The sequence below is a fragment of the Cervus elaphus genome, chromosome 5 (genome assembly GCF_910594005.1).
Source record: "Cervus elaphus chromosome 5, mCerEla1.1, whole genome shotgun sequence".
NCBI lineage: Eukaryota > Metazoa > Chordata > Mammalia > Artiodactyla > Cervidae > Cervus > Cervus elaphus.
Window position 1 is genome coordinate 52336483 of NC_057819.1, and position 25841 is coordinate 52362323.

Genomic DNA, 25841 nt, shown 5'->3' on the forward strand with positions numbered 1-25841 from the left:
AATCCCTCAGTTCCAGGCAAACCAGGACAATTTAGCTGGGATTGTCCTGGTTTTTAAATCAAAGACCCACATTCTGAAAACCTCTTCAGTGCGGGGCACACCAGCATGGCTGGGCAGCCTACCATCCTTCCAGCAAAGACTCTTGCTGTTATTACCCCAGGTGGAATCTGAGGCTCAGGGTGACATCTGCCTGGAACAAAAGAGAACCTCGTCCCTCATGGGATGCTTAAATATCAAAGTGCACAGGATTATAGTGCAAAAAGGACTCTCACCAGGGACTATAGTGGACAGACTTGTTTGCCCCTGGAGTGGACACGCAGGAAGGGGGGCAGTCCAGCAGTGGTCAGCACCACTCTGTTCCCGTGCAAAGGGAAACTGACACAGCTGCTGCCAGCCGATTTCTGCCCCATTTCTGTCCCTTAGGAGGTTTTCCTGAGAATCTCTTGTAATAATAGATCTGCCTTCATGTCCAAAAAGAGACCACCAATTATTTTCACTTTGGTTTTCCTGTCAATGTGACTGTAATTAGTCACTGAAAGGATTGCAAAGAACACATTTTCAGAGTTTGGTCCCCCTGAGTAAAACAACATCTGTGGACAGCTCGCTGTGAACAAGCAGTCCCGGGACACATCCAGGCATGGACCACTTAACCTAGCTGTGGGGTCTGCGGAGGCCCGCAAGTGCTGGAGGTCAAGGATTGGTCACATGGTGACGGGGGTGCGAGAAGTCAGGATTCCAGTTATTTCAGGGCCAAGCAGTACCTGGTGTCTTCAGCAGGCAGCAACTGTTAGCAATAGCAGGGTCCCAGGCTGGCTATCACAGGTGGCGCTAGTGGTCAAGAATCTGCCTGCCAATGCAGGAGACACAGGGAAGTTGAGTTAGATCCATGGGTCAAGAAGATCCCCTGGGGAAGGAAATGGCAACCTACTCCAGTATTCTTGCCTGGGAAATTCCATGGACAGAGGAGTCTGGAGGCCTCCAGTCCATGGGGTCGCAAAGAGTCGGATATGACTGAGACAGACAGCACAGGCTGGCTGTCAGAAACTTCTTTTCAATCTCTGAAAGACGCTAGTGGAAGTGGACAAAGCCTTGGGGCTTAAGGCAAGTCAGAAAATGAGGGACCAGGAGAAAAGTACAATGAGCGCCCCAGGGACATGGGGTCAGGGTGAGCCCAGCAGTGATTCATGACCGGAGTCTCATTCCTTCGGAGAGGAGGGTGCAGAGACAAGCCGCCCCAACACTGCAGGCTCTGCCCTCCGGGAGCACCGACGCAGTGACGCTCACATCCCTGCCCGAGCCTCTGTGACTTCTGGTCACCCCTGCTCCTCTGGGCCTCAGCACCCCTTTCCCCATCTTCTCAGTTACTCCCTGGAGCGCCAGGGCCGTGGGCAGGGACAGCCCTGCTGGCTGGTATTCGACAGGAGGGGCCGGGCCACTGCCCTGCCCCAGTCCCCCTGTCCTGTGAGTGCGGGACCCCTCCCAGGTTCTAGAACCTTCCGTGACTGCTCTTGGGTGCTCTGTGGTCTGGGGCCAGGGGAGGTGAGGGCGGTGGTTCTCCGCAGATCTTTGCCACTTCTGTCACCGGAGGCACAGCACTGCTGGTGTCTGGAGTCTCAGCAGTCCTTTCACGACTGTCCTTCAGCTTTCAGCCTGCTCTCCACTCAGGGGTGAAACCGGTTCCCTGGCTTAGGTGGGTGTGGGGGAGACTCTTGATCATATGTTCGTTCTCCTCTTTCCTCACCCCTTCTTGCTCAGAGGCCCTCTTCCTCTTGTAGATGAGACACGAAAGTGCTGGTGCCTCTCGGCACATGTGGAAGGATGCCCACAGGGGCCACAGACCCGAGAGGTTCTGTCACTACAGAGTAGCCTTTTATATAACACCATCGCTCTACCCCATGTGCCCAGCCAGGACCACTAGTGCAGTGGGAAAAAAACCTTCTAAATAGTCAAGATTTTTATGAAGAATAAAATGGACTGCCTTCAAGGGTGATTTTAAAAAAAGAAAATCTCATTGTGGCTAATTTTCAGTCGTGTTGTGGAAAAACTTAACCATTAAATTTGGAATATTGTAAGGTGTTTTACTCCCTGGGAGGAGGGCAGTATTCTTGCCTGGAGAATCCTATGGACAGAGAAGCCTGGCAGGCTACAGTCCATGGGGTCACAGAGAGTCGGCCAGGATTGAGTGGCTAAGCACAGCACCGTAAGGTGTTTTACAAGACAATATAAAAGGACTGTAACCCGCCAGGCTCCTCTATCCATAGGATTTTCCAGGCGGGAATACTGGAATGGGTTGCCATTTCCTTCCCCAGGAGATCTTCCTGACCCAGGGATTGAACTTGGATCTCCTGCATTGCAGGTAGATTCTTTACCGACTGAGCTACCAGGGAAGGTTCTAGATAAAAGGACCACTGTGTTTTGTTTCCAGAAAGGATCACAGAAACATCCAATGAGTGTGGAAAATAGAGCATTCTTCTGCTATTATTCTCTTATACTTCACGAAAGACAGGTCCATGGATTTAACTGAGGAAAAGGAAGTGATTTTTAACATCGCTGTAATTATTCTGACCATTCACATTTATAAAGTGTCTTTTCGGTTAACCTACTGCAGTGAGCTACATTAGTGAAAAAGCAACCATCACAAGCAAAATAGTGCCAGGGAGGGGAAAGGGCAGCAAGGCAGATCTCCGTTTTTCCCCGAGTGTGAGAAAGTTGTGGCAATGATTCGTGAGGGTGTCCGTGTCAGACTCTGGACGAGACATTCCTTAGGTCACTCTATGGGTCTTTCGAGACTTTAAAGACAGCAGTAGAAAATGAAGAGGAGAGCTTTTGACATTTGTATTCCGCATTTCTGATGTGCCAGGGGGTCTGATGATTGCTCCCTGGCTCTGAGAGAGATGAGTGGGTGACTTCACTGTCGTCATTACCGGTGCGGGGCTAGAAAGGTCCACTCGCGCTTCTGACTGCGCCGGCAGTGGGCTTTATATGAGCACTGAGTTATGCAGTTAATTATGCAGCTTTCTTACCCAGCTTTAAGAGATGGTTGAATGATTATCAGGGAGTTTTTTTTCATGTAGTTGAGTCAAAACTAATAAGGTTGAGTTGACCCATCTGCAATTTCCTGTAGATTTTATGGAGAATGAGGAAAGAATTACACTTTATAATTATTCTTTGTTCTTTTTTTGTTAGAGGTTTTCTTTTCAGATTTATTGAGGTATAATCGACAAAATTGTAAGATATTTAAAGTATACAACATGATGGTTTGACACACACATAATTTGTGAAAGAATTTCCCCCATTGAGTTAATTAACACGTCCATTACCCTTGACATATTTACTTTTTTTGTGAGAACACTTAAGTTTTACTTTCTTTTGTTGTTGTTCAGTCACTCAGTTGTATCTGACTCTTTGTGACCCCGTGGACTGCAGCATACCAGGCTTCTCTGTCCTTTACCATCTCCTGGAGCTTGCTCAAACTCATGTCCATTGAGTCGGTGATGCCATCCATCTCCTCCTCTGTTGTCCCCTTCTCCTCCTGCCTTCAATCTTTCCCAGCATCAGGGTCTTTTCTAATGACTTGGCTCTTTGCATTAGGTGGCCACAGTTTTACTTTCTTAGCAGACTTCAATTATACAATAAAGTGTTATCAGCTACAGTCACTGTGTTATATATTAGATCCTCAGACCTTATTAATTTATAACTGAAAGTTTGTACCCTTTTATTAGACTCTCCCTATTTTGCCCACCCTCAGGCCTTGGCACTCACCATTCTATTTTCTGTTTCTGTGAGATCACTTTTTTTTTCTTTTTTTTAAGATTCCATATATAAGTGGTACCATGCACTATTTGTCTTTCTCTGTCTGGCTTATTGCACTTAGAATAATGCCCTGCTTGTTCATCTAGGTTGTGGCAAATGGCAGGATTTCCTTCTTTTTAAAGGTTGAATAATATTCCATTGTATATATGTATATCATATTTTCTTTATCCATTCATCCACTGCTGGACACTTAGATTGGTTCCATATTGGCTACTGTGAATAACAGTGTAATCGAGATGAGAATACAGATATCTTTTCAAGATAGTGATTTCATTTCCTTTGGATATTTGCCCTGCAGTGGGATTGCTGGATCATATGGCAGTTCTAGTTTTAATTTTTTGAGGAATCTCCATGCTGTTTTCCATAGTGGTCGCATCAATTTATATTCTCACCAACAGTGTCTAAGGGTTCTCTTTTCTTCAAATTCTCGCTAGCACTTGTTCCTTGTCTTTTGATAATAACCATTTAAAGAAGTGTGAGGTGATATCTCATTATGGTTTTGATTTGCATTTTGCTGATGGTTAGCACTGTTGAGCATTTTTTCATGTACCTGTTGGTCATTTATGTCTTTGGACAAATGTCTGTTTGGGTTCTCTGCCCATTTTTTAATTGGGTTCTTTGGTTTTCTCTGCTCTTGAGTTGTATGTGTTCTTTCTATATTTTGGATTCTAACCCCTTATCAAATCTGTGGTGTGCATGTATTTCTTCCCCATTCTACAGATTGCCTTTTCATTTTTTTTGGTGACATCTTTTGCTGTGAAGAAGCTTTTTAGTTTGATTTAGTCCCACTTGTTTATTTTTGTTCTTGTTGCCTTTGCTTCTAGTGCCAAATAAAAAAAAATAATTACCAAGGCTAATGCCAAGGATATTTTCCCCTAAGCCTTTTTATACGAGTTCTATGGCTTTTGTTGTTGTTGTCGTTATATTCACTGGTTTGTTGTACTTTTTTAGATTCCACCCATAAGTGATATCATATAGTATTTGTTTTTTTCTGAAGACCTCCCTTTAGCATCTCTTATATGTCTAGTGGTGATGAACTCCTCCAGATTTTGTTTCTAAAATTCTTTATCTCTCCCTCAATTTTGAAGAACAACTTTGCAGGGTAGAGTTTTCTTAGTTGGCAGTTTTTTCTTTCAACAGTTTGAATATATCTTCCCACCTGCTTCTGGCCCACCAAGTTTAAAACTGTTTCCTTGCTTGTGATCGTCCTGTAGGATCTATGAATGCAAGCCTCATTGGCTATCAGAGCTGGGTAGTTTGGGGGCCTGTCCCTCAGGGAGAAACTGCAAAATCTAGGGTGCCAGATGTGTGTGCAAACTCCTTCTGGACAGATGCTGGCAATCTCGTTTTATCAATGGAGTGAATTGAAGGCAGTAGGTAAGGGAAGTGCCCATCAGCTCCCATGGGCTCCAGGGAGGATCTCATCTAGCCCCCGGATATGTGCTAAACTAGAAGCAGGGTCTCCAGGCATCAACTTGTAAGTATGGAGGCAGACCCTCTCTAGAGGGAGACTAGAGACATGACTTTTTGCCTACTTCCTCTGCACTGAGCCCCAGATGGTTAGCTATACTGAGTGTTCATGTACTCTGTAAAGAAATGCTTCTTTGCTTGCTATAGTCCTGTGGGTCTCATGGATGCAAGCCCTGTGGGGTTGCATTTGGGGGAAACCTCAGGTGGAAGTCTTTAAACTTGGAGCGCGAGATGTGCAGTCTAACCAATTTGCTCCTCAGGGAGAAGCTTGGGGTTGAGGATTTCCTCCTGAATGTATGATGCTGTGATAGAGGTGAGGAGAGTGTCTCAGCTTCTCTTGCTTGTTTCAAAGTAGCTTTTTTTGGCTACACCATTCAGCTTGCAGGATCTCAGTTCCCTGACCAGGGACTGAAGCTGGGCCACAGCAGTGAAAGCCTGGAATCCTAACCACTAGGCCACCAGGGAACTCCCAGTGTGGCTGTTTTCTTATTTGCCTGATGTGCAGGAGTCATTCAGCTGGTTTCAGGATTTCTCTCAGAGGGAGTTGCTCTGTGTGTATCTGCACATTCATTGCATCTGCCGGAGGAGGGAAGTTTAAGAGCCTCCCATGTTAGCATCTTGGTCACAAAAGGGAACAAACCAAAACAAAACACTCCCCCACCTCCCCCGCCCATTGAGGAAAGAAGAGGGAAAAGAGAGAGAGAGAAAAAAGAATCATTCAAGGTGACCTGGGTTAGAAGACTCGGCATTTAAGAACCAGAATCAGCTGTTTCTTGGTCATTTGCCTTATAACCTTACATACTCAAGCTTTAAGACTTAAAGCTTAAAGCTTCCTTACAGGAAGGATGTAGGATCATTTCTAATCCTGTCGTCTATCACTCTTCCTCCAGGATCGACTCAAGACCTTATTACACATTACATTAAAGCTTTCTTTTACCTCGTTGTGGTATTGTCAGCATAGAGCTCAGCCAACCTAACCAAGATCACTTGGGGGCATAGCACAGGAAGGAAGATGAATATAATTCATCTTTTTTCCTTTTGCTAGGTGCAGATGAATTAATTATAGTTCCAGATAATGATTGCCTTTTGCTTAAAATAGTATCAAAATTTCCACCCAAGTCTTCTATGAATAGAAGCAATTTAACTTGACATTAGGACAGAGCTTTGGGGTCTGGAGATGACACAGACTTCCTCTGATTCTCTGGGAGGCGTCGTCAGCTTGGGTTCTCAGTCTTTAGTTTTTTCCTCCATAAAATGGGAATGAAATATGCTTCATTCGTTTCAGGAGGTTTTAGGGGATTTCTTTGAAAACTATTTAGTACAATGAGCAACTCAAATGGAAGGCACGGGATGCAAGAGAATTCTGGGCAAGAAATCCATTTAATACAAATGAGCTATTTACTGGGTTATTTAGATAAGATACAGAATGATCTTTAGGCTCAGAATTGGAACCATCTCTAGGCCTGTCTTTCAGAAAAGCTATAATTCGTTTCTACTACTGGCAACTTACAGGTAGAAGACTGATTCTTGGCCCTGCTCTGAGGTTTGAAAAATGTTTGAGTCTCACCTTGAAAGACTAGAGGTGCAGATGGTAAAGAATCTGCTGGTGATGTGGGAGAGCTGGGTCTGATCCCTGGGTCAGGAAGATCCCCTGGAGAAGGGAATGGCTACCCACTCCAGTATTCTTGTCTGGAGAATTCCACGGACAGAGGAGCCTGGCGGGCTACAGTCCATGGGTTTCAAAGAATCGGATACAACTAAGCGACTCACACTTTCATTTGAAAGACTGATTTTACCTATAAGGACACTTATGCTCTTTAGGTTAATTCTTGTATTATTTTTGTAAGAAGAGGCTGGACATTTACCTCTAGGTGAAAATCACTGCTTTGGTGTATAGTTTTCTCATAGAATAACCTGCATCTTTATTTTTTACCTGCAGGCAAAACTGTGTGGAGTTTTATCCAATATTCATAATCACATTGTGGATGGCTGGATGGTATTTCAACCAAGGTAAATTTAAAAGACAACTCTGTCCTCATGACAACTGTGATCCTTACAGCCATTAAGTAACAGATATTCACCTACACATCTACCGGTCCTGGAAATTGTTTTAAGCAAAAGAAGCACTGTCCGTTTGCCTCAAAGAGCAGTGTGCTACAGATAGGCTAACTCTGGCTTCATTTCAGTTTAATTCAGTGATTTTCTTTTTTATAAAAACTTGGAACAAACCAGATGTGGGGGATTCCAGAATGAAAATGACATGTGATTTTGTCTTCAAGTCTAACACTCTATAAATTCTAATTTATCTGTAGGAACAGAACACAGAATTAACAGTTCACCCTAGTTATTGTAGCTAATTTTTATTGAGTATTTACTTCAGGCCAGGTACTGTTTTTTTTTTTTTTTAAACTAATTGGCTGCTCTGGGCCTCAGTTGTGGCATGTGGGGGCTCCTCTCTAGTTGTGGCACGTTGGCTTCTCTTGTTGTGGAGCACAGGCTCTTGAGTAGTTGCGGGCTTTAGTAGTTGCGTCATGCAGGCTCAGAAGCCTTGATGTATGTGGAATCTTAGTTCCCCGGGAATCGAACCCATGTTCCCTGCATTGGAAGGCACATTCTTAACCACTGAATCACCAAGGAAGTCCCTGCCAAGCTTTGTTTTTAAGTGTCACACATATATTATCTCATATGCAGCACTTACAGGATTAAAAACCTTCTTATGAGGTAGGTTCCATAATTTCTGCTTTATAGGTGAGGAAACTGAAGTACAGAGTGGTTAAGTCTTTTGTCCAACTTAGCTTTCACCAGTTTAGGAGAAAATTAGCTTTCAAGTTCAGAGCAGGTTTCATAGGTATTTAACCAACAACCCATGTGCTTTTTCTTAGGAGTTTCCAAGAATGTGGTCTACTGGATTTAGAAACTTTGTAAATATCTGTTTTCTATTTGAATGGGGGAACTTTGAGGAGCTGAGGGCTTTACTGAAACTCTGCCTAGCCCTTTCATAGGTCAGATTAACACCAACTACCTTTTTGGAGAAATTCAATCTCTCTTCTTTCTGATAACTCTCATGGCCTCATTTGTGTTTGACATTTGATTGCTAAGATTTAAATCAACCAAAATTCAACTGCTTCCCAAAGGCAACCCTGTCACCTCCCCTCTTGTAATTTTTTTACTGTCAACTGAGAAATTTCAGATAAAATATCTTTCAGAGAAAGACTTAACTCTATTCCAATTCACTTTTTTTTTTTTTTTAAATCCCTTAAGGGCAAGAAGGGTAGTTTCTTGTCAGGTGAGAGCACATTGACAACTAATACGAGCCTTTTGGTAATGGCACCCGGCCTGTGCCATTTGACCCTTTGGATTTCACTGTGGTGAGCTGAATAAGGCTGACTGCCTGTCAGGGAGGGGTGTCTTGGGTATCTCGTTGTAATTTTCATTCTTTCTCATCCAGAGTTAGGTGGCCTATTAATTCCTTGACCAGTTCTCATTGACTTTGTGGGAGTAGTTGCTTAGAAAGGGAGTTTCGAGAACCATGGTGTGCTCAGGATCTCTCCCCTTCCTCAGAGGCCAGGTGGCCCTGCCAGCCCTTCTCCTCCAGCTCTTTGCCGGACCCACTCCTTCTCATCCTTCAGGGCCCAGCACAAACATCACCCCTCAGAGGGGCCTTCCCTGACCCCTTCCTAAAGGTGGGGCCCCCCAGCTCACCCTGGCCCATCCCCCTTTGTTTTCTTCACAGCATGTTCGTCTGTACTTTTCTTCTCATTTTCCTCTGTCTTTGCTGATGAACCCATAAGGGCAGGGAGCTTGTGTCTTTTTTACTTCTAACCTCAACCCTTAGTATAAGGATACTTGGTATGTAGTAGAAACCAAAAAAAAAAAAAAGTTTGTGACCTAATAAAATTATGAATTTAATTTTATCCATCATGTCAGAGTCCCACAAACAGACTTCTAGTCTTTTCAAGAGGACTCTGGCAATTTGCATCTGTGACTTGCTGAGGAAAAGAGAGGGTCCCTAGTACAAGAAAGATTTTTTTTTCCATTGGACAAGATGGCAGACCATCACCCTGCATTTCACATTTCTTTTAGGTAAAATTTGTATTTAGTTAAATGCACAAATCTCAAGGGCACCATTTAATGAGTTTTGACAAATGTATAAACCTGTGTCACTCAGATCCCTATCAAGATGTGGAACATGACTACCACTCAGGAAGTCTTCTCAGGTTCTTCCCTGTCCCTTGCCCAGAGGCAAACAGTGCTCTGATGTTTTTCATCATAGTTTAGTTTTGCCTATTTTAGAACTTTCCATAATTGGAATCATATAGTATGTACTCTTATATAAGGCTTCATTCACTCAGCAAAATGTTTTTGAGATTCACCATGCTGTTGCAAGTTTTCTATTTCTTTTCATCGACAGTGGGGTTCCGTATTGCATGGTTATCACAGTTCGCTTATCCATTCTCCTGGGGATGGATTCCCAGCTGTTTCCAGTGTTGGGCTGTTATGAATAAAGCTGCAGTGATTATTCTGAACAGGTCTTTTTATGGATACGTGCTTTTATTTCTCTTGGGTAAATACACAGGAAAGGAAGGACTTGCTGGGTCAAAAAGTAACGTTTGGTGTTTTAAGAAACTACCAGATCTTTTCCCCAAGAGGCCGAACTGTTTTGTATTCCCACCAATAATGTATGAGGATTCCAACATCTCCAACATTGGTACTGTCAGTCTTCTAAAAATTTTGCCATCCTGGTAGGTGTACAGTGGTATCATTTCGTTATGGCTTTATTTTTATTTTTAAATGAGTGGGAACATTTTTTTTTTTTTAATTTCTTTGGCTGCATTGGGTCTTAGTTGCAGCATGCAGGATCTAGTTCTTGAGCAGGGATCAAACACCGGCCCCTTGTATTGGGAGCATGGAGTCTTAACCACTGGACCACCAGAGAAGTCCCCTCACTGTGGTTTTAAATTGCAGTTTTGCTGATATCAAATGATGTTGAATAATGTTGAAAAATTTTTCACATGCTTATTGGTACACTTGCTTATATTGCTATGTGAATTTTCTATTCAAGTATTTTACCCATTAAAAAATTGTTTTCCTTTCATTATTGAATTGTCTGAGTTCTCTATAGATTCTACACACAAGTCTTTTGTCAGATACATGTTTTGTGAGTGTTTTCTCAGTTTGCATACCACTTTTTGAGAGTCTGCCATCATGTTCTATGTCTTTGCTTTTTTTTTTCTCTCTCTAGCTTTTGCTACTTGTCTGGGTCTGGTGTACATCTATTCCCGTCACCAGTATTTCTGGGGATATGCAGAAGCTGCTAAAAAAAGGTAAGGAGCACCCAAGAATTGTATATTTAGACAGAAAGTAGCAGGATGGTCTATATTAGCTTCCTGTCCCTGTAGTATAGCACTGATGGCTGTGATGACAAAAATGATGTATGTTGCCTACCCACGGCCAGATCTCACCAAGGCCTACACACTTAGCTGTGAGGCAGAAAACTGAAGGCATAAAACTGTGCTCTAAGTGTGCACTCTTTGACCATTGCACTTTAAATCCTTGCCAACATTTTGCATTATCTCCCAAAAGTCACCAAGGAAATAATCCTGCCCAGCCTTGATAATCCTTTGAATGTTCAAAGGAGCTAGGCATCTTCTTTAATTTATTTGATGAATCAAAATGTTCAAATGGCAACAGCATAGAAGTTCTGGGCAGTGTTCATAGGCGAGGTCTGCTCTGGGCTCCCCAGCTTCCTCCCTGTAACCCTGTTTATTCATCACCTTTGTCTCTCTCTTATCTGCCCACAGGATCACTGGTTTCCGGCTGAGTCTGGGGGTTTTGGCCTTGTTGACTGTCCTAGGTGCCGTGGGGATTTTGAACAGCTTTCTGGATGAATACCTGGACATCGATATTGCCAAGAAACTGAGGCACTTCTAACATTTCTCCTTCCTTTGTGCAAATGCTTATAGATGTTTCCACTCTCAAGGTTAGATGGTGCCACTTGTTCCATTAAAAGAAATAAAATTCTCTCTCTTATTTGAAATGGCTTTATAGAAACATACCTTTTAGATTTCCTAAAATATGCTCTGAGGGGAAGTATCCTAACATCAGTGGATGTGTGCTGAGCCCTGGTTTTAGAAGCACATGCTGAAGTCATGGCTGCTCATGTGGGCAGAAAGCAACCTGACCTGTCTGTGTCTGGGGCTTTCCATGGACCACCACTATCACTTGCCTCTAAGACTGCTTCTCTCGTGATGGGGAGTTACAGACAGGTGCTGAAAAGGCTCTGAGCCCACTTCATTGGTTGCAGGAATGCCACAGATGGTGGAGGAAGTCAGCAAACACATAAAGTAGACAGAGAAGAGAGTCATGAACTAATAGCACAGAACACAGCTGGCTGTGAAAACGGACTTTACAAAGTTAAAAAGAAAAAAAAAAAATCTGTCATTTTCAAGAAACCATCCAGAGATGAGTGCCTGGGGAATACCTTGCCCCTGGATAGGGAAAGAGAGATCATGGTCATGGCCGGAGAACCTAGGCTGGGTTCCACTGCCCATCCTCTGTCCTGCGGGGCTGGGGGCCTGCTGCAGAGGTCCATGAGTCTTGGACCCTGATGTGCAGTCATGGTCTGGCACAAGACTGATCACCTTCACTTTCCTCATCTGTAAAATGGGCATGAGTCTTCAGGAACCGTAGGGAAATAGAATTATGAGCATATATAACACTTTTTTAGTATCAGGAGAACTCTCTGTAATTTTTCTAAAGAAAGTGACAGCCTGAATCTTCAAGCAGCTTTTTATTAGGACTTTTTTGGTATATGGGTACAAAGGCAGTTACAGAGACTATGAGTAATAGAGAAAAATAAAGGCATTAGAACACTAGCGTTTCCAGAATAGTGGGCAGAAGACATGACCACCTCTTGCATCCCAGAGGACAGTGTGAGTAGCCCAGAGCACGTTGAGAACCATCAGCCTGGGATCACTAGCTCTCTGACTCTGGCTAAGGCAGCTTGCAGTGGAGGTCGTGTAGCCAAGACGTGAAGACCCCAGAGCCAGTCAACGCTAACCCTGTTCCACTACTCGCCGGCTATCCTACCAAAGCCCTGGTAGCTCTCTGCCTCAGTTTTTTCCCTCGGGTAAAATGGGACTGATATCTTACAATGCCATGATTCTATGGTCTTTTTACTTTTTAGTGTTCTGATCATTTATAGTGACTTGTATTGTGACATTTTAATTGTGCATTGAAGACAATAAAGGAAGAGAGAGAGCAAATTTTTGACCTGAAAGCACAATTTCTGCAGACTCATGTCGTTTGGAAGTGAGAAAAAACCCACAACTTTTCCACATCTTACTCTCCAGGTTTTGTAAACACTTTGAATTTTGCATTTAAATTGGAACTGTTTAAATATGTAAACTGAAAACACACACACACACAGACACACACACACAGTTTGGTTAAACCACACATGTGGAAAATGAAGACCAGCCCACCAGTATATCAAACTTTGTATCTTTATAGTATCTGAACTATAGAACTTATTCCCTTTGTTCTAATTCTGTTGTCACCAAGGCAACCTCTTGATGATTTTAATTCGTATAAATTTGGCTGCAGGGAGTAAATGTGCTGGCCAGAGAGATGTGAGTTTCTGATATGTTTGACATACATATTTTTTGTGTATTAGTAAGTTGACTGATTTTATTTCCTTTTGTTTTTTGCTGTGTGGTGCATGTGGGATCTTAGTTCCCCAACCAGGGATCGAACCTGTGCCCTCTGCATTGGAAGAGCAGAATCTTAACCACTGGACTGCTAGGGAAGTCCCTGTTTTGTTTTGTTTTTTGATTATATTTTTAGAAATCAGATTCCTTGCCTCAAAAAGTCAATATTATAAACAAAGGGAGAAGAACTTTCCTCTATTAATAGAGCCTTCAAAGGCATAAAACCCAAATGGTGATGTGGGGTCCTTGATCAAAGCCTAGTTAGAAAAAAAAAATAGCTATGGGAGACATTTGGGACAATTTGAATAAGGAATAAGAATTCAGTATTAGGGAATCATGTCTTCAGTGCTATAATGTTGTTATGGCTAGGGAAGAAAATGCCCTAATTCTTTGGCATTGTATGCTGGGAGATTGTGGGGTGAAGTGACTGGTTATGTATAGCTTCGTTTGAAATAGTTACACAAAATACATATGTGAAGCATATATGACGAGGTGTTAATAAGTATCAAATTGAGTTGCTAAGTGTATAGCTCTTCATTGCATTATTCTATTTTTTTGCCTGTTGGAAAAGGTTCATAACAGAAAAGTTAAAAATTCTGAAGCAAAGTTAAAAGCTAAAGTCAGGTTCTTGGTAGCTCTGTAGATCTTTTTTTTAATGTTGAGTGCTGTATGCTTGACTTGGGATCAGTGTTAGGAACAGAGCCATAGCGTAAGTTGCGGTCGGCAGCTGTCCTGGATATGGCCCAAGTGTGTGAGTGCTGTGGGCTAAGTCACTTCAGTCATGTCGGATTCTGTGGGACCCTGTGGACTGTAGCCCACCAGGCTCCTCTGTCCATGGGATTCTTCAGCGAATAATACCAGAGTGGGTTGCCATGCTTTCCTCCAAGGGATCTTCCCAACCCAGGGATCAAACCCGTGTCTCTTATGTCTCCTGCATTGGCTGGCAGGTTCTTGACCACGAGCACCACCTGGGAAGCCCCAAGTGTGTGAGTGATGCCATAATTACCTCTGCTTGTTATGAAATGAGACACGTGTCTGTGGTCACTTGTCCAGAGGACAGCAGCGTGAAATCTAATGTCCTTACAACTTACAAAGAAGTTAGATAAAGGACTATTTACACAAACAAGTAGCCCTGCTCTCTCCCACGGTATTTTTCCTCCCCTTCTTTTCTTTGCAGGATTGGTGGACAATGAGGTGTGGCTAAAATGTCATTATAAGGAAAAACATCAAGTCTTTGTTTTCTTTAACCCCATTTCTCTAGATATTAATAGACCCTTCCTTGAAAAGATGGATTAAAGGCAGAAATAGCTCCTCTAATGCTTCTGAATGTTCCTTAACTTTCAGCAGTAAAATACTTCCTCACGGGGGCAGATGCCCAGTGACTTCTTGGAAAAATGTTTATTCTCTCCCTCCTTCTTCCCCTGTTACACACTTGCTGTACCGAGAATTTATAAAGGTCAACATGAGTACAAATAAGAAATCATTTTAAAGGAGAAAGGTATTCCATCCATCCAGGGCAGTAAGTAAAAACATGTGGTTTTAACTAACCCAGACAAGGAGTACTCAACCCTTCTCAGGCTTCATGATTTATTCTGCTGTCAGCCTTTCCATCCCCACCCCCAAATCAGTTGATTTTTGACCACAAGTCACTAAGTCTATATTACTGGGACAAGGCCCAGTGTCACACAGTTTTGTCCTCCATGCTCTTATTTGTCAGCTGGTCTGGAACCACAGCCCACCGCGGGTAGGGTTCAGTCCCTACCCATGGAAGGGACTCTTCTTCCATAGTCAAGTTCATTCCTTCTCTTGGTTTGTATGTATTAAAACTCACCTTTGGTTTGGATCTATTTTTGATGATGACCTTGTTCTGTTCTTGTGGCCTCTTTTGCTTCATCCAGACAGTTTTGACATGTGCTCTTTTACCATGCCTTTCAAAGTCTGATGGAAAGCCTTAGGTCAGGTCTTCTAGAAGTGGAGTGGATTCACATGTGAGTGATTTGTTAACAAAGGGCTCCCAGGAAGGGGAAGCTGAGGGAGTTGGGGTGAGGGGAACAGGGCAGAAAAAGGCAGGAAGCCCAGCAAGGGAGCACCTTCTGGCGAAGTCCCAACCTCTGCCAGCTCCTGCAGGGGAGCTCGGGACAGAAATTTTGCCTCAGGGTTTGTCCGGGCAAGTTAACTGGGCTTTCACGCTCCTGCACCAGCAGGCCATTGGCTCAGTGAGTCTGGAGGGATGTAAACGTCTAAGCACGTTCAACCCTGTGGACCTCAGCTGCTGGCTGAGCCGGGCTCTGGCGGGAGACCGCCCTCTAAAGAGCCGCAGCTGGGAGGTAAGGCACCCATGGTGTGTGTGTGTGTGCGCGCGCGCGTGTGTGTAACTACAGTGTCCATTAAAGTGGGGCAAGGCCTACTGTTACTCTCCCACCTAATATATTCCTTGAGTTTTCTTCCTTCTCAAATGAAACGTGTACGATCCATTTTCCAAGTTCCCTGAGTGAACCAGGTAGAAGCTGAACTATCATGGCTCTGAATCCTGGATGGATCCAGTATACTCCTTTCATAGGTGACTCTCTTACTTTTGCCACATTCCCCTGGAGAGCAAATTTGGAATGTTTTAACAGTGTATTGGAATTAAAAAGGCTGGGGATGATTGATTGATCTCCACTGTTACTTAAATGTTTAAATAATGATATCAAAACTTCGAGACAAGAACTGCAGTTAATCAATTAAAACCCAGGCATAAAACGTTTATCTGCTTAATTAAGGCTGGAGCGCCTGTGCCAGTCCTAAAAGATACTTTTTTTTTTTTAAGTGATGTTTCTGTTTGTTTTCCTTTGGCCATGCTGTGAGGCTTGTGGGATCTTAGTTCTCCAACCAGGGACTGAAACCTGTGCCTCTTGGCAATCAAAGTCCTAACCACTGGCCTGCCAGGGAATTCCCTAAAATAAACTAAACTTTGGATTGGTTCAGATAACGATCTTTTATTTTTTTTTTTCTTTAAAAGTGGTATGCCAACATCACTTCATTTCTACATTTCCAAGTTCTGTACATTTCTCAAAAGGAAAGAAGCAATGCTCAATGTACAAAGTAAAACCAGAAAACTAGAAAAATCTGAATCAAATGGAGGAAGTTGCCATAGATCATACAGTACAAATTAGTAATTCAATATCATCTGAAGTGCAATACCACTGCTGGGATGATGAGTTAAGGAATGAAATAAAAATACTCTATTTTAAACAAACAGTATATATATATTTATATGTATATTTTTTACAGATAGTAGACCCAGTGATATTTGTAGTATTGTAAAAACTTATTTACAAATAACTTTTTTTTTAGACATTACATATACATCAGCACCGTAGTGAAAACAAAAAACAAAACGAAGCCACCTTATTAAAATCTACCTCTCTATGTAGTTGGTCCCAGTACTGAGCATTCGGAGGAAGCTTTTAAGGGAGAATGGAGGCCCCCTCGCCCCCCCTCCATCAGCCACCTCCAGTTCCTCATCATTGCTTATATATTTATTTCCTGTACCTTTCAGAAAAAGGTAACTATATATTTCTGTGTCTTCTCGTTTCTTCACTTTCTCTTGTTTGGTTTTGGTTTTCATCTGCTTCCATTCGAGAGCTGCCCTGGCGGTGGCCCTCCCCAAGCAGGGAGTTCATGGTCAGCCCGCCACCACCTCTTCCCCCAGGGACCACAGCCCCGACCTGGGTCCTCGCCCACGTGGCCCGCTCTGGTCTCCAGGCTGCCCCTTGCCGAGGAGAGCTGTGACCTTGGTACTTGGTGAGCAGGCCCCGGGCAGTGTTTGCCTGCCTGCTGCCTCTCTACATCCTCTGTCCCAGCGCTTCATTTTTACCCGCTTCAGTCCCAGGACCTGGCCCCAGTGTGACTCCCCAGGCTGGGCAGGGGCTCTGGTGTGGCAAGTGGCATGTGAGTGCACAGAAGCAAGCCTGCCTTTGGACATGGAGGGAAGGGATGGCAGGAGAAATGCTTATGCCACGCTCATGCACTCAGGACAAGAACTACGTCCCGTGGCCTCCGAAACAGGCCAGTGGGAGGGGAGGGGAGGGCAGATGAGACCAGCCCTCCAGCAGCAGAGGTTGTGGATCCCTTCCAACAGACTTCACTTAGGACAGATCTGCGTGAATTACACAAAGAACAACTGTACAGAACTTCAAGAGGGGATCGCTTTGCTCAAGGAAAGGAACCATACCTTCCCTCTTTTCATTATCAAAATGTGTGAAGTGGAGCAATGGGTTTTTCAGTTCCTCAGCTTTCGGGGCTTGAGATTTGTCTTTCTGATGAGCAGGGATGAAGGGTCAGGCTGCTTTAAGAGCATCACCCCTGGGATTTTCCCAAAGGGAACCAGAGCTGGTGATGTCCAGGCTGGTCCTCCCTAGTGTCCCAGAAACATCAGATGCAGCTCATGGAAACCCACCACCGAGCAGCAGAGCAACCCGCTCAGTTCCAGGCAGAGAAAGAAAAACTCCAGTGTGGCCTTTGCATTTCAGGCATTGTCTAAGTTCTTCTTGCTCTTATTTTCCCTCCACCCAGGCTCCCTAAAGACAAAAAGCTTCATTTCTTCTTGGATAGTCTGCAAGGACCAGCACAGGCAGGCTGGGGTGTAGGTGAAGAGGAATGAGGGCAGGGACCAGCTCGGGGGAAGGCGGCTGCACTGACAAGACACACAGCGTCCACCCTGGGCCTCCTCATCCTCGGCCTCCGGAAGTAGAAGGACCCGCTGAGATGTATCGGGTCATACCGGGCCCCCAGGAAGCTCCAGGCCAACTCCCCGGAGTAATAGCCACCACAGTCATCAGCAGAGGGCTGCCCGCCCAGGACTGCCAGGACCCTTCTCCAAGCTCTAAGATTCCTGCAGGCCATCATGAGCAGGATACAGGCTGTAGGGTCTCCTGTCTTCTGTGACATCTCACTGTTCTTTGTACCTTCCCTCCAAGCCCAGTAGCGTGTCTTGAAGGCTGATACCTCTGCAGCCAGAGTTTAGCGCGTATCTGACCTGTGCTCTTGGCTTGCGCCACAACCCAGGGGCTTCCGTGGGACTCTCGGCCCCAGGCTCTCTCCTCTCTGGGTCTCCAAAGCTGTAGACCCCGGCCAAGGCCAGGAGGCTCTGACGGCAACCTCACGTGGGGCAGCAGTCTGTCTTGGCTGCAGCGACTCTTGCTGGGCTGGGTGATCACAGGGAGTGCCAAGCTGAGGGCTCCGGAATCATCTTCCCTGCCCACCTCTGGTGTGTCCCCCTCTCTCGCAGCAGGGTCCGCAGGGCGTCTGTCTCCATTGCTGTATGAAAATCAGGTGAAACGGGGCCCGGCGGGGCTGTGGATTGACGGCCTGGATCTTCCACAGTCAGCTGGCTGCAGCTTTGCTCAGATCACGTGGGTCAAAAAAACAACACAAAAAAACAAGGATGTGGTGACATCCTGTTTCTTTTTCACGGTTGGAGCTTTAAACCACTGGAATTGTGGTGGCCAGGGCCGCTCCTGACTAGGGGTTTCCAAACAATTCATCGAGCTCCTGCATCCACTCGTCCCCCGGTCCACCTTTGATGATGGAGTCCACAAGGTCGGCACCGTCCGAGAGGCCGGGGAAGGACGCCCCAGCCGTGTCACCACTGTAATTGTACGACATGTCCTGAGGGGGGTTCCGCTCATAGGCTTGGCTCTGGCTGCTGGAGGCAAAGCTGGCGCTGGCCATCGGCTGCTGTGCCGGGGGCTGGCTGAAGGCTGGCATGCCAGGAACACCCTGGTTCAGGCCTGACATGACCATGGGCCTGGCCTGGCCGGTGCCTTGCTGCCCCGGCAGTGGTGGCATCATCTGCCGACCCATGGCAGCCGGGTTGAGCGTTCTCACCCCGCCAGGGTTCGCATCCACCACCTGGCTCAGTCCCTGGGGGAAGTGCTGCTTGGTCAGCCGTGGTTGGCCAGCTTGCAGTGGGTAGCTGGCGCCATTGTTGAATGATGCTAACTCTCCACTAGTCCTCCCAGGCATCCCCTGTAAGCCTCTCTGCTGCCAGCTCTGGCTTCCCTGCTGGACCGTTCCCATGATGCTCTGCAGCCTCGGCGGGCCCTGGGGCCTGGGCAAGGCCTGGCCGACCGGCCCCTTCATCTGCTGGCGCTGCTGGGTCATGGGCGAGTTCACCAGCATGCCCTGACCAAACCCACTCACCATCCCAACCCCTTGCCCCGAGGTGGGCTGCCGCGGCCCCTGGGCTTGGCTGTGTGTGATACTCATACCGCTTTGGTTTGGGTGCTGCAACACTTGGGTCATGCCTGTGCTCATGTTGTACATTCCCGGTTGGCTGGTAGCTGGGTTGCTGTAAGGGGCCAGTCCCATCTCAGACTGGGCAGCCGCGGTGGCCATTGTCCCTGGATTCTGGGAGGGTCCCATTCCCATCATGCCTGCGTTCTGTGCCATCAGCCTTGAAGTTCGCATGCTCTGGAGGGCGGCCTGGCTCCTCACAGCCGCTATATCCTGGGGAGACCCTGCAGAGAAAAAAGGACACACCTCTTCACTCATCTCCACAAGCGGTGCACAGTAACACGTAGCTGGACTTTGGGAATGACAAAAATGCTTTGATTAATAGATGAAAGGATCTACTCTGATAATAAATCCTTTAAAGAAAGAGAGATGATTATTTTTCTTACTATAACACACTGATTTTGAAAATTTTGGAAAATAGGGAAAGCACAGAAATGAAAATGAAAGTCACCCAAATTCCCACCATCCAGAGATGACTACTGCTAACTTACCTTAACATATAAAAATACACATGAAAATTGGGATCACACAGTAGTTGACTTTTCTATTTGATATACCCTGATATTATTTTTGCTCCTATTACAGAAACAATTGTTTCTTTCCCTCATAGCTCAATCGGTAGAGAACCTGCCTGCAATGTAGGAGACCTGGGTTCCATTCGTGGGTCGGGAAGATCTCCTGGAGAAGGAAATGGCAACCCACTCCAGTATTCTTGCCTGGAGAATCCCATGGACAGAGGAGCCTGGCGGGCTACAGTCCATGAGGTTGAAAGAGTCGGACATGACTTAGTGACTAAACCACCACTTCTTTATATGATCCTCAACCAATAAGACAGCATCTTTTGGAGGTGAGAGGAAATTCACCTCCCAAGCTAAATTAAGAAGAAATGGCGGCTCACTTTGCACATCCTATTTGTGATGTGGAATATGGCTCAGTAGAGAATACTATCAATAAAGACCATTAGACTAATTTCCCTGAAGATTTGAGCAGGATTTGAGAGGTTAAAGGCCCCTGCTTTGGCTAAGAAGCTATTTTGACAGATGGGACATTGTTTGGTCCCCTCTGTAGATTTCCACATGCTCCAGATTCTCTGAATCATAACATGTCAGTGCGAACTGGCCAGCTTCCTGAATTAGAGAAAGAAGTCATCCTCCTACTTGTTACCTGGCAATGAACTTGATGCACTGATGCAAAGGCCACACCTTCAAATCAGCAATGACCACTAAGGCAGTTTCAATGATGCTGCTTAGAAGCTGACCAGAGTACCAACGTCCAGTCATTCAACTCTATTTGACGTTTGAGTGAGTCCTTCTTTACACGTTTCCAGGAAATTTCTAAACCAGCCAAGAGAATAAAAATGTCACCTCTAGAAGGCCAGTCAATGTTCAAGGGCTAGGAGGTGCACGAAAATAGATTTTTCTGTCTCTCTGCTAAGGATGAGGTCTATGAAAAAAAGAAAAATAGTTTTTTCCTGGACATTTAAAAAAAGGTGCAGCATGGGAGCCAATCAATATTATAAGCAAATTTGATCATTCTTGGGAGTGGGATGAGAAATCAGATGAGAATAGTGTGTAACCTTGTTAATCCTGGCACCGTGGCAGATAAGAGAAGTGTGTCTCTTGTCTTTCTGATGGGGTTATTGGTTTCTGGGCAGCGACCATGTCTCCATATTTTCTTTCAAGAAAGAAAATTATGGGAAATTTGGTTATGACTTAAGTTTTTGTGGCTTGAGGTCAGTATCAGGCTGCATTGAAAAATGAAATGGTTACTGTGAAGAAACCAGAAAGATCTGCGGGAGATCCCTAGAAGCATTTCAATCTTTTGTTTTGAGCTTAATGATAGCTAAAGTGGATTTAGATATAATAAAGATATTAAAAAGTTCCTAATTAAACACTGGATGGTAGCATATATTGCAGCTTGCGATCTTGTTATGAAGTCTTGTGACCTTAATGACTAAATTTGTATCAACTGCACAGCCAGTCTGATCAACTGGGGTGAAATGGGTGATTGGGTTGCTTATAAAAAAATTTAAGGGAAAAATATTGCTGACTCATTGATTGAACAGACCCAAATTACATAAACAGGCTGCTGGAAACAGATGAAAGGACTTTTGTATTCTGGATATTTTTGTTGTATCTTTAGAATTAATATGTTGAAGGATTAGGTTTTGTCTGGGATAATTTTGTGAATAAGATTACTGCATGTGTCAAACAACATACTTTCTTCAAATTTTTGTCTAAAATAGGTGTTACTGCAAGACATTATAGTCAAATTAATTTTCTTGTCTATCGGTTAACATCAAAATGTCAAAGAAAAATTTCCATATTCAAAAAGAGACAGTAACATGCAATTTTTTCCCGAAAAGGATCTATGTTTTATTTTCACTCACAGGAAGTTTATAGTTATAAAAAATAAGCACTTCCCCGTAGGCATGTAACACTGCCCAGAGGCACAGAACTCAGTAAGCGAAAGATCATCTTTAAAACCTTTGAAAAGTATAGTGGTGGGCAGACCTGTAGGTCTCAGACAAGTTAATTTGAACAGAACCTGTGTCCAACGACAAAATTTCTTATCTATCAATTTGCTATCTTCTCAGGTACATAACATTATGCTATCTAGGATGTTGGTCAAATACTGAAAAGAGTAAAAAAAAAAATCATATCAATCAGCTCAGGAACCCTCAAATATAACTGGTTGTTCAGCTTAAGTGTATGAAATTTTTAGGTGGACTGCCTGTAATTTGGGGCTTTAGAAAAGTTCAGAGTAGAACTTTTAAATTGGAGCCAAGCCATCTAGAATAACTCATAGAGGAGTTATTAAATTTTGGTGGGTCTTTTTATTCTAAAAAATAATGAGTATGAATCTAGAAAACTCAAAGGACATGGTGCCAGGTTTATCAGATTTAATGGTTTCAATTAGTTCATAATATAAAGCACCAGTTCCCAAAGTGTGGCCCCTGGGCCAGAAGCAACAGCAGCAGCATCTCTGGGGAACTTGTTACAGATGCAAATACAGATCTGGCTCCAGATCTGCTGAATCAGAGACTCTGGGAGTGAGAGGGGGCCATTTATGTTTTGAACCAGTTCCGCTGGTGACCTGATGCAGGCTCAAGTCTGAGAACTACAGGTATAAAAGGAGGGCTTGGTGTATGCAATGAAAACCATGCTTGGAACAGTAACTATTTCCCACTCTTCTGCACCCATGGCCAAGTGAAAAATAGAATTCTTCAAAGAATACTGGCACTAATTTACTACACAGAACTTTCATGGACAGCCCAATTCCCTTTGTCCTTCCCTGTGTGGGGCCCAGAAGGATCTGAAGTGATATAACTGTCCCACAGATTTAAGGGTGGTAGCTGCTCAAGCCCCAGGGGGTCCACAGGCTATCCTCAGGAAGATCTGGCTGTGAACACCAGCGGCTTTCAGACTCTGAACCACAGCTCACAGTACTCAAACACGTGGGCTCGGGACAGAAACAAAAGCTGCTGATACACTTTGATCTTTTTTTTCCTATTATTTCATTTTAAAAATGCTAGTTGTGGCCCACTAAATTATCTTCAATGGGCTTTCCTGTTAGCTCAGACGGTAAAGAATCCACCTGCAATGCAGGAGACCTGGGTTTGATCCCTGGGTTGGTAAGATCCCTTGGAGGAGCGCATGACAACTGACTCCAGTATTCTTGCCTAGAGAATCCCCATGGACAGAGGAGCCTGGGTGGGCTGCAGTCCATGGGGTCACAAAGAGTCAGACACAAACTACTTGGGTGTTGCAACCCGAAGAATGAAAAATGCTACCCCAGATCATAAATTTTCCACCCACAGTCTATGGAAAAGGGTAGCTCTTGTAAGTGATCCATAAAGTTTGTATTTATTTACTATATATGCATACTTCTGTGCAAGGGACTTCCTGGCTTCTGGCAGATTGTCAAACTGAGAGGTAACATTTGAGAAGTGAGGATGCATTGATCTAGGTCCTCCAAGAGGATAGAGGACAGGAATTAGGATTTCTGCTGCTTCATGACTCCTGTGGCCCCCTGGAAACTCCTATGGATGAGACTGGGGAGGGTCCTCAGACTCATTCTCCACCATCATATAAGATGAAGAGGGGTTCCCTCTGTTGGAGATAGAAAGGATTGATATTTGAGGCAACCAATCTGTGGTGCTGGAGAACATGCTTAAGAGTCCCTTGGACAGCAAAGAGATCAAATCAGTCCATCCTAAAGGAAATCAACCCTGGATATTCATTGGAAGGACTGATGCTGAAGCTCCAATACTTTGGCCACCTGTTTCAAAGAGCTGACAACTCATTAGAAAAGATCCTGATGCTGGGAAAGACTGAAGGCAGGAGGAGAAGGAGGTAACAGAGGATGAGAAGATTACATAGCATCACTGACTCTATGGATATGAGTTTGATCAAACTCCCGTAGATGGTGAAGGACTGGGAAGCCTGGCGTGCTGCAATTCATGGGGTTGCAGAGAGTCAGACAGGACTTAGCGACCGAACAACAGCAATCTACAGAGGAACGGCAACCCCGGACAGTGCCGCCATCCCTCCTGGGGCCATGCTTCAGGATTTGTGCAAAGGGCAGCAGGATCAAGGCCGTCCAATCAAGCTCAAGTCCCTGTTTGTCTTCTATGTTCAGCGATTAGTGGTTGCTCAAGGCTAGATTCCTCCACTGCAGTTGCTGGAAGTTAGGGCTTTGGTCAGCAGACCTGCTAGGATTAGTAAGAAAAATGTGACACAGGATTTTCCCCACTGTGGTCAGTGAGATGTGATCTAGATACCAACAAGGCTGCTACTGGGTCAACAGGCACCTGGATGTCTTTGGAAAGTCAAAGTGTTTGTCTCTCAGTTGTGTCCAACACTTTGCGACCCCATGGTCTGTAGCCCTCCAGGCTCCTCTGTCCATGGGATTCTCCAGGCAAGAATACTGGAGTGGGCTGCCATTTCTTACTCCAGGGGATCTTCCCAATCCAGGAACTGAACCTGGATCTCTTGCACTACAGACAGATTTTTTACCATCTGAGCCACCAGGGAAGCCCTGGTTGTTAAAATATTGAGATACTTCTATACTTTGATAAAGAATAGCTGCTCCAGTCCTAGCCCCAAAGTCACCATGACCCCACCCTGGGCCCACCAGGACGTCTCTGGGGCCCAGTGGCTGAAAGGTTAATGCCTGGTATTCTGACTGGTTGGTACATCAGGTCTTAACTATTTTCACTATTACTTGGACACCAAACACAGCTCCCAAGGCACTGTTACCGGGTGACATTCACTTTAACTTCCCCGCTGGAAGGAATACAATGGCAGAGGCGTGCGCCGGCCTCACCTTGAAACTGGGCGACCTGCTGCACTGGGTACGGATTCCGCTGCTGCTGCTGCGGGTGCTGCCGGGGTAAGTGCGGCTGCTGCAGCTGCTGCAACGACAAGGACAAGGAGGGCCAGGAGGTGAGACGGGAGCGACCGTGCACTTAGATACCCCAGCCGTCCTGAGGAAGGCGGCTTTTACAAACTAAACGTTGTATTGAAGAATAGCGCACCTATAGGTAAGCACCCAGGCGCGCAGCACCCGTACACAGTGTGAGGGATATTCCCAAATGGACACACTTTTGGGAACCAGCCTCTGGATCAAGACAAATGTTGCCAGGAGCCCCTCCTGTCCCTTCCCCATCACTACCCTCCCCCTGACCCCTGGGGAGTACCCCCAACCCAACTCTATATTAGTTACGTCAGCTTCTGTACTTCATAGAAGTGGGTTTAGACATGGTATTTAAGTCTGGCTTTTGTGTCTGTCTTTTTGCATTTGTTGCATTTTCGAGCTTCATCCAGGTTGATGCCTGCAGTGTGGATGGTTCGTCCTCACTGTTGAGTAGTATTCCCCCCCAAAGAACATACCTCCGTGGCTTTATCTGTGCTGCAAGGGATGGCTATTTAGGGTGTTTCCGATTTTTGGCTGTCAGAGCCACCTCTTCCACCAACATCCTTGGTGAACCTCTGTGGCATGTCTGCCATGTGGTCTTGCTGGTTTAACAGGGATGTGTAGTCACCGAGGCAGTTTTTTAAAAAAATAGTTTTACTTATTTTTGGTGGTGCTTGGTTGCTGTTGCTGCACTGGCTTTTCTCTAGTTTCGGTGAGCAGGCTCCTCGTGGCAGCGGTTTCTCTTCTTGCAGAGCGTGGGCTCTTGGGCAAGAGGGCTTCAGCAGCTGCAGCACACGGGCACATGAGTTGTGGTTCCTGGCCTCTAGGGCACAGGTCCAATGGTTGTAATGCATGGGCTTCGTTGCTCCATGGCATGTGGGTCTTCCCAGACCAGGGATCAAACCCATGTCTCCCGCATTGGCAGGCAGAGTCTTTACCCCTGAGCCACCAGGAAGCCCAGGGAGGCAGTTCTGACTTTGCTTTTTCAGTACCAGCTGCATGCCTTTCTCAGTATCGTGGGGACCGAACTCAGACAGACAAGCAACTAATTTTTAATGACCTAAAATAGATGCTTCGGGTATAGGAAGATGGAATTCTCAGGGATTATTTTAAAAAAGCCTCATTTCAGTCCCAGGGTGTCACACTGCCTGC

General features: G+C 45.0%; 2 protein-coding genes across 5 annotated transcripts in view; one reads left to right on the forward strand and one right to left on the reverse strand.

Moving 5' to 3' along the window:
- The window catches only part of MGST2 (microsomal glutathione S-transferase 2), a 37497-nt gene extending 24957 nt beyond the window's left edge, over positions 1-12540 (forward strand). The window contains exons 3-6 of one of the 3 annotated variants that reach the window (XM_043902461.1): positions 7223-7293; positions 9860-10025; positions 10526-10607; positions 11085-11150. In XM_043902461.1, coding sequence (XP_043758396.1) covers positions 7223-7293; positions 9860-10025; positions 10526-10601 — 313 coding nt within the window. In that variant the 3' untranslated portion in view covers positions 10602-10607; positions 11085-11150. Of the gene's footprint in view, positions 1-7222; positions 7294-9859; positions 10026-10525; positions 10608-11084 lie in introns of all 3 variants that reach the window. The other 2 variants (XM_043902462.1, XM_043902463.1) reach the window with 2 other exon arrangements.
- A 3725-nt stretch (positions 12541-16265) lies between these two features.
- The window catches only part of MAML3 (mastermind like transcriptional coactivator 3), a 445962-nt gene continuing 436386 nt past the window's right edge, over positions 16266-25841 (reverse strand). For both annotated transcript variants that reach the window (XM_043902458.1, XM_043902459.1), the window contains exons 4-5: positions 24600-24687; positions 16266-19495 (exon numbers count right to left, since the gene is read on the reverse strand). In XM_043902458.1, the coding sequence (XP_043758393.1) occupies positions 18498-19495; positions 24600-24687 (1086 nt within the window). In that variant the 3' untranslated portion in view covers positions 16266-18497. The remainder of the gene's footprint in view (positions 19496-24599; positions 24688-25841) is intronic.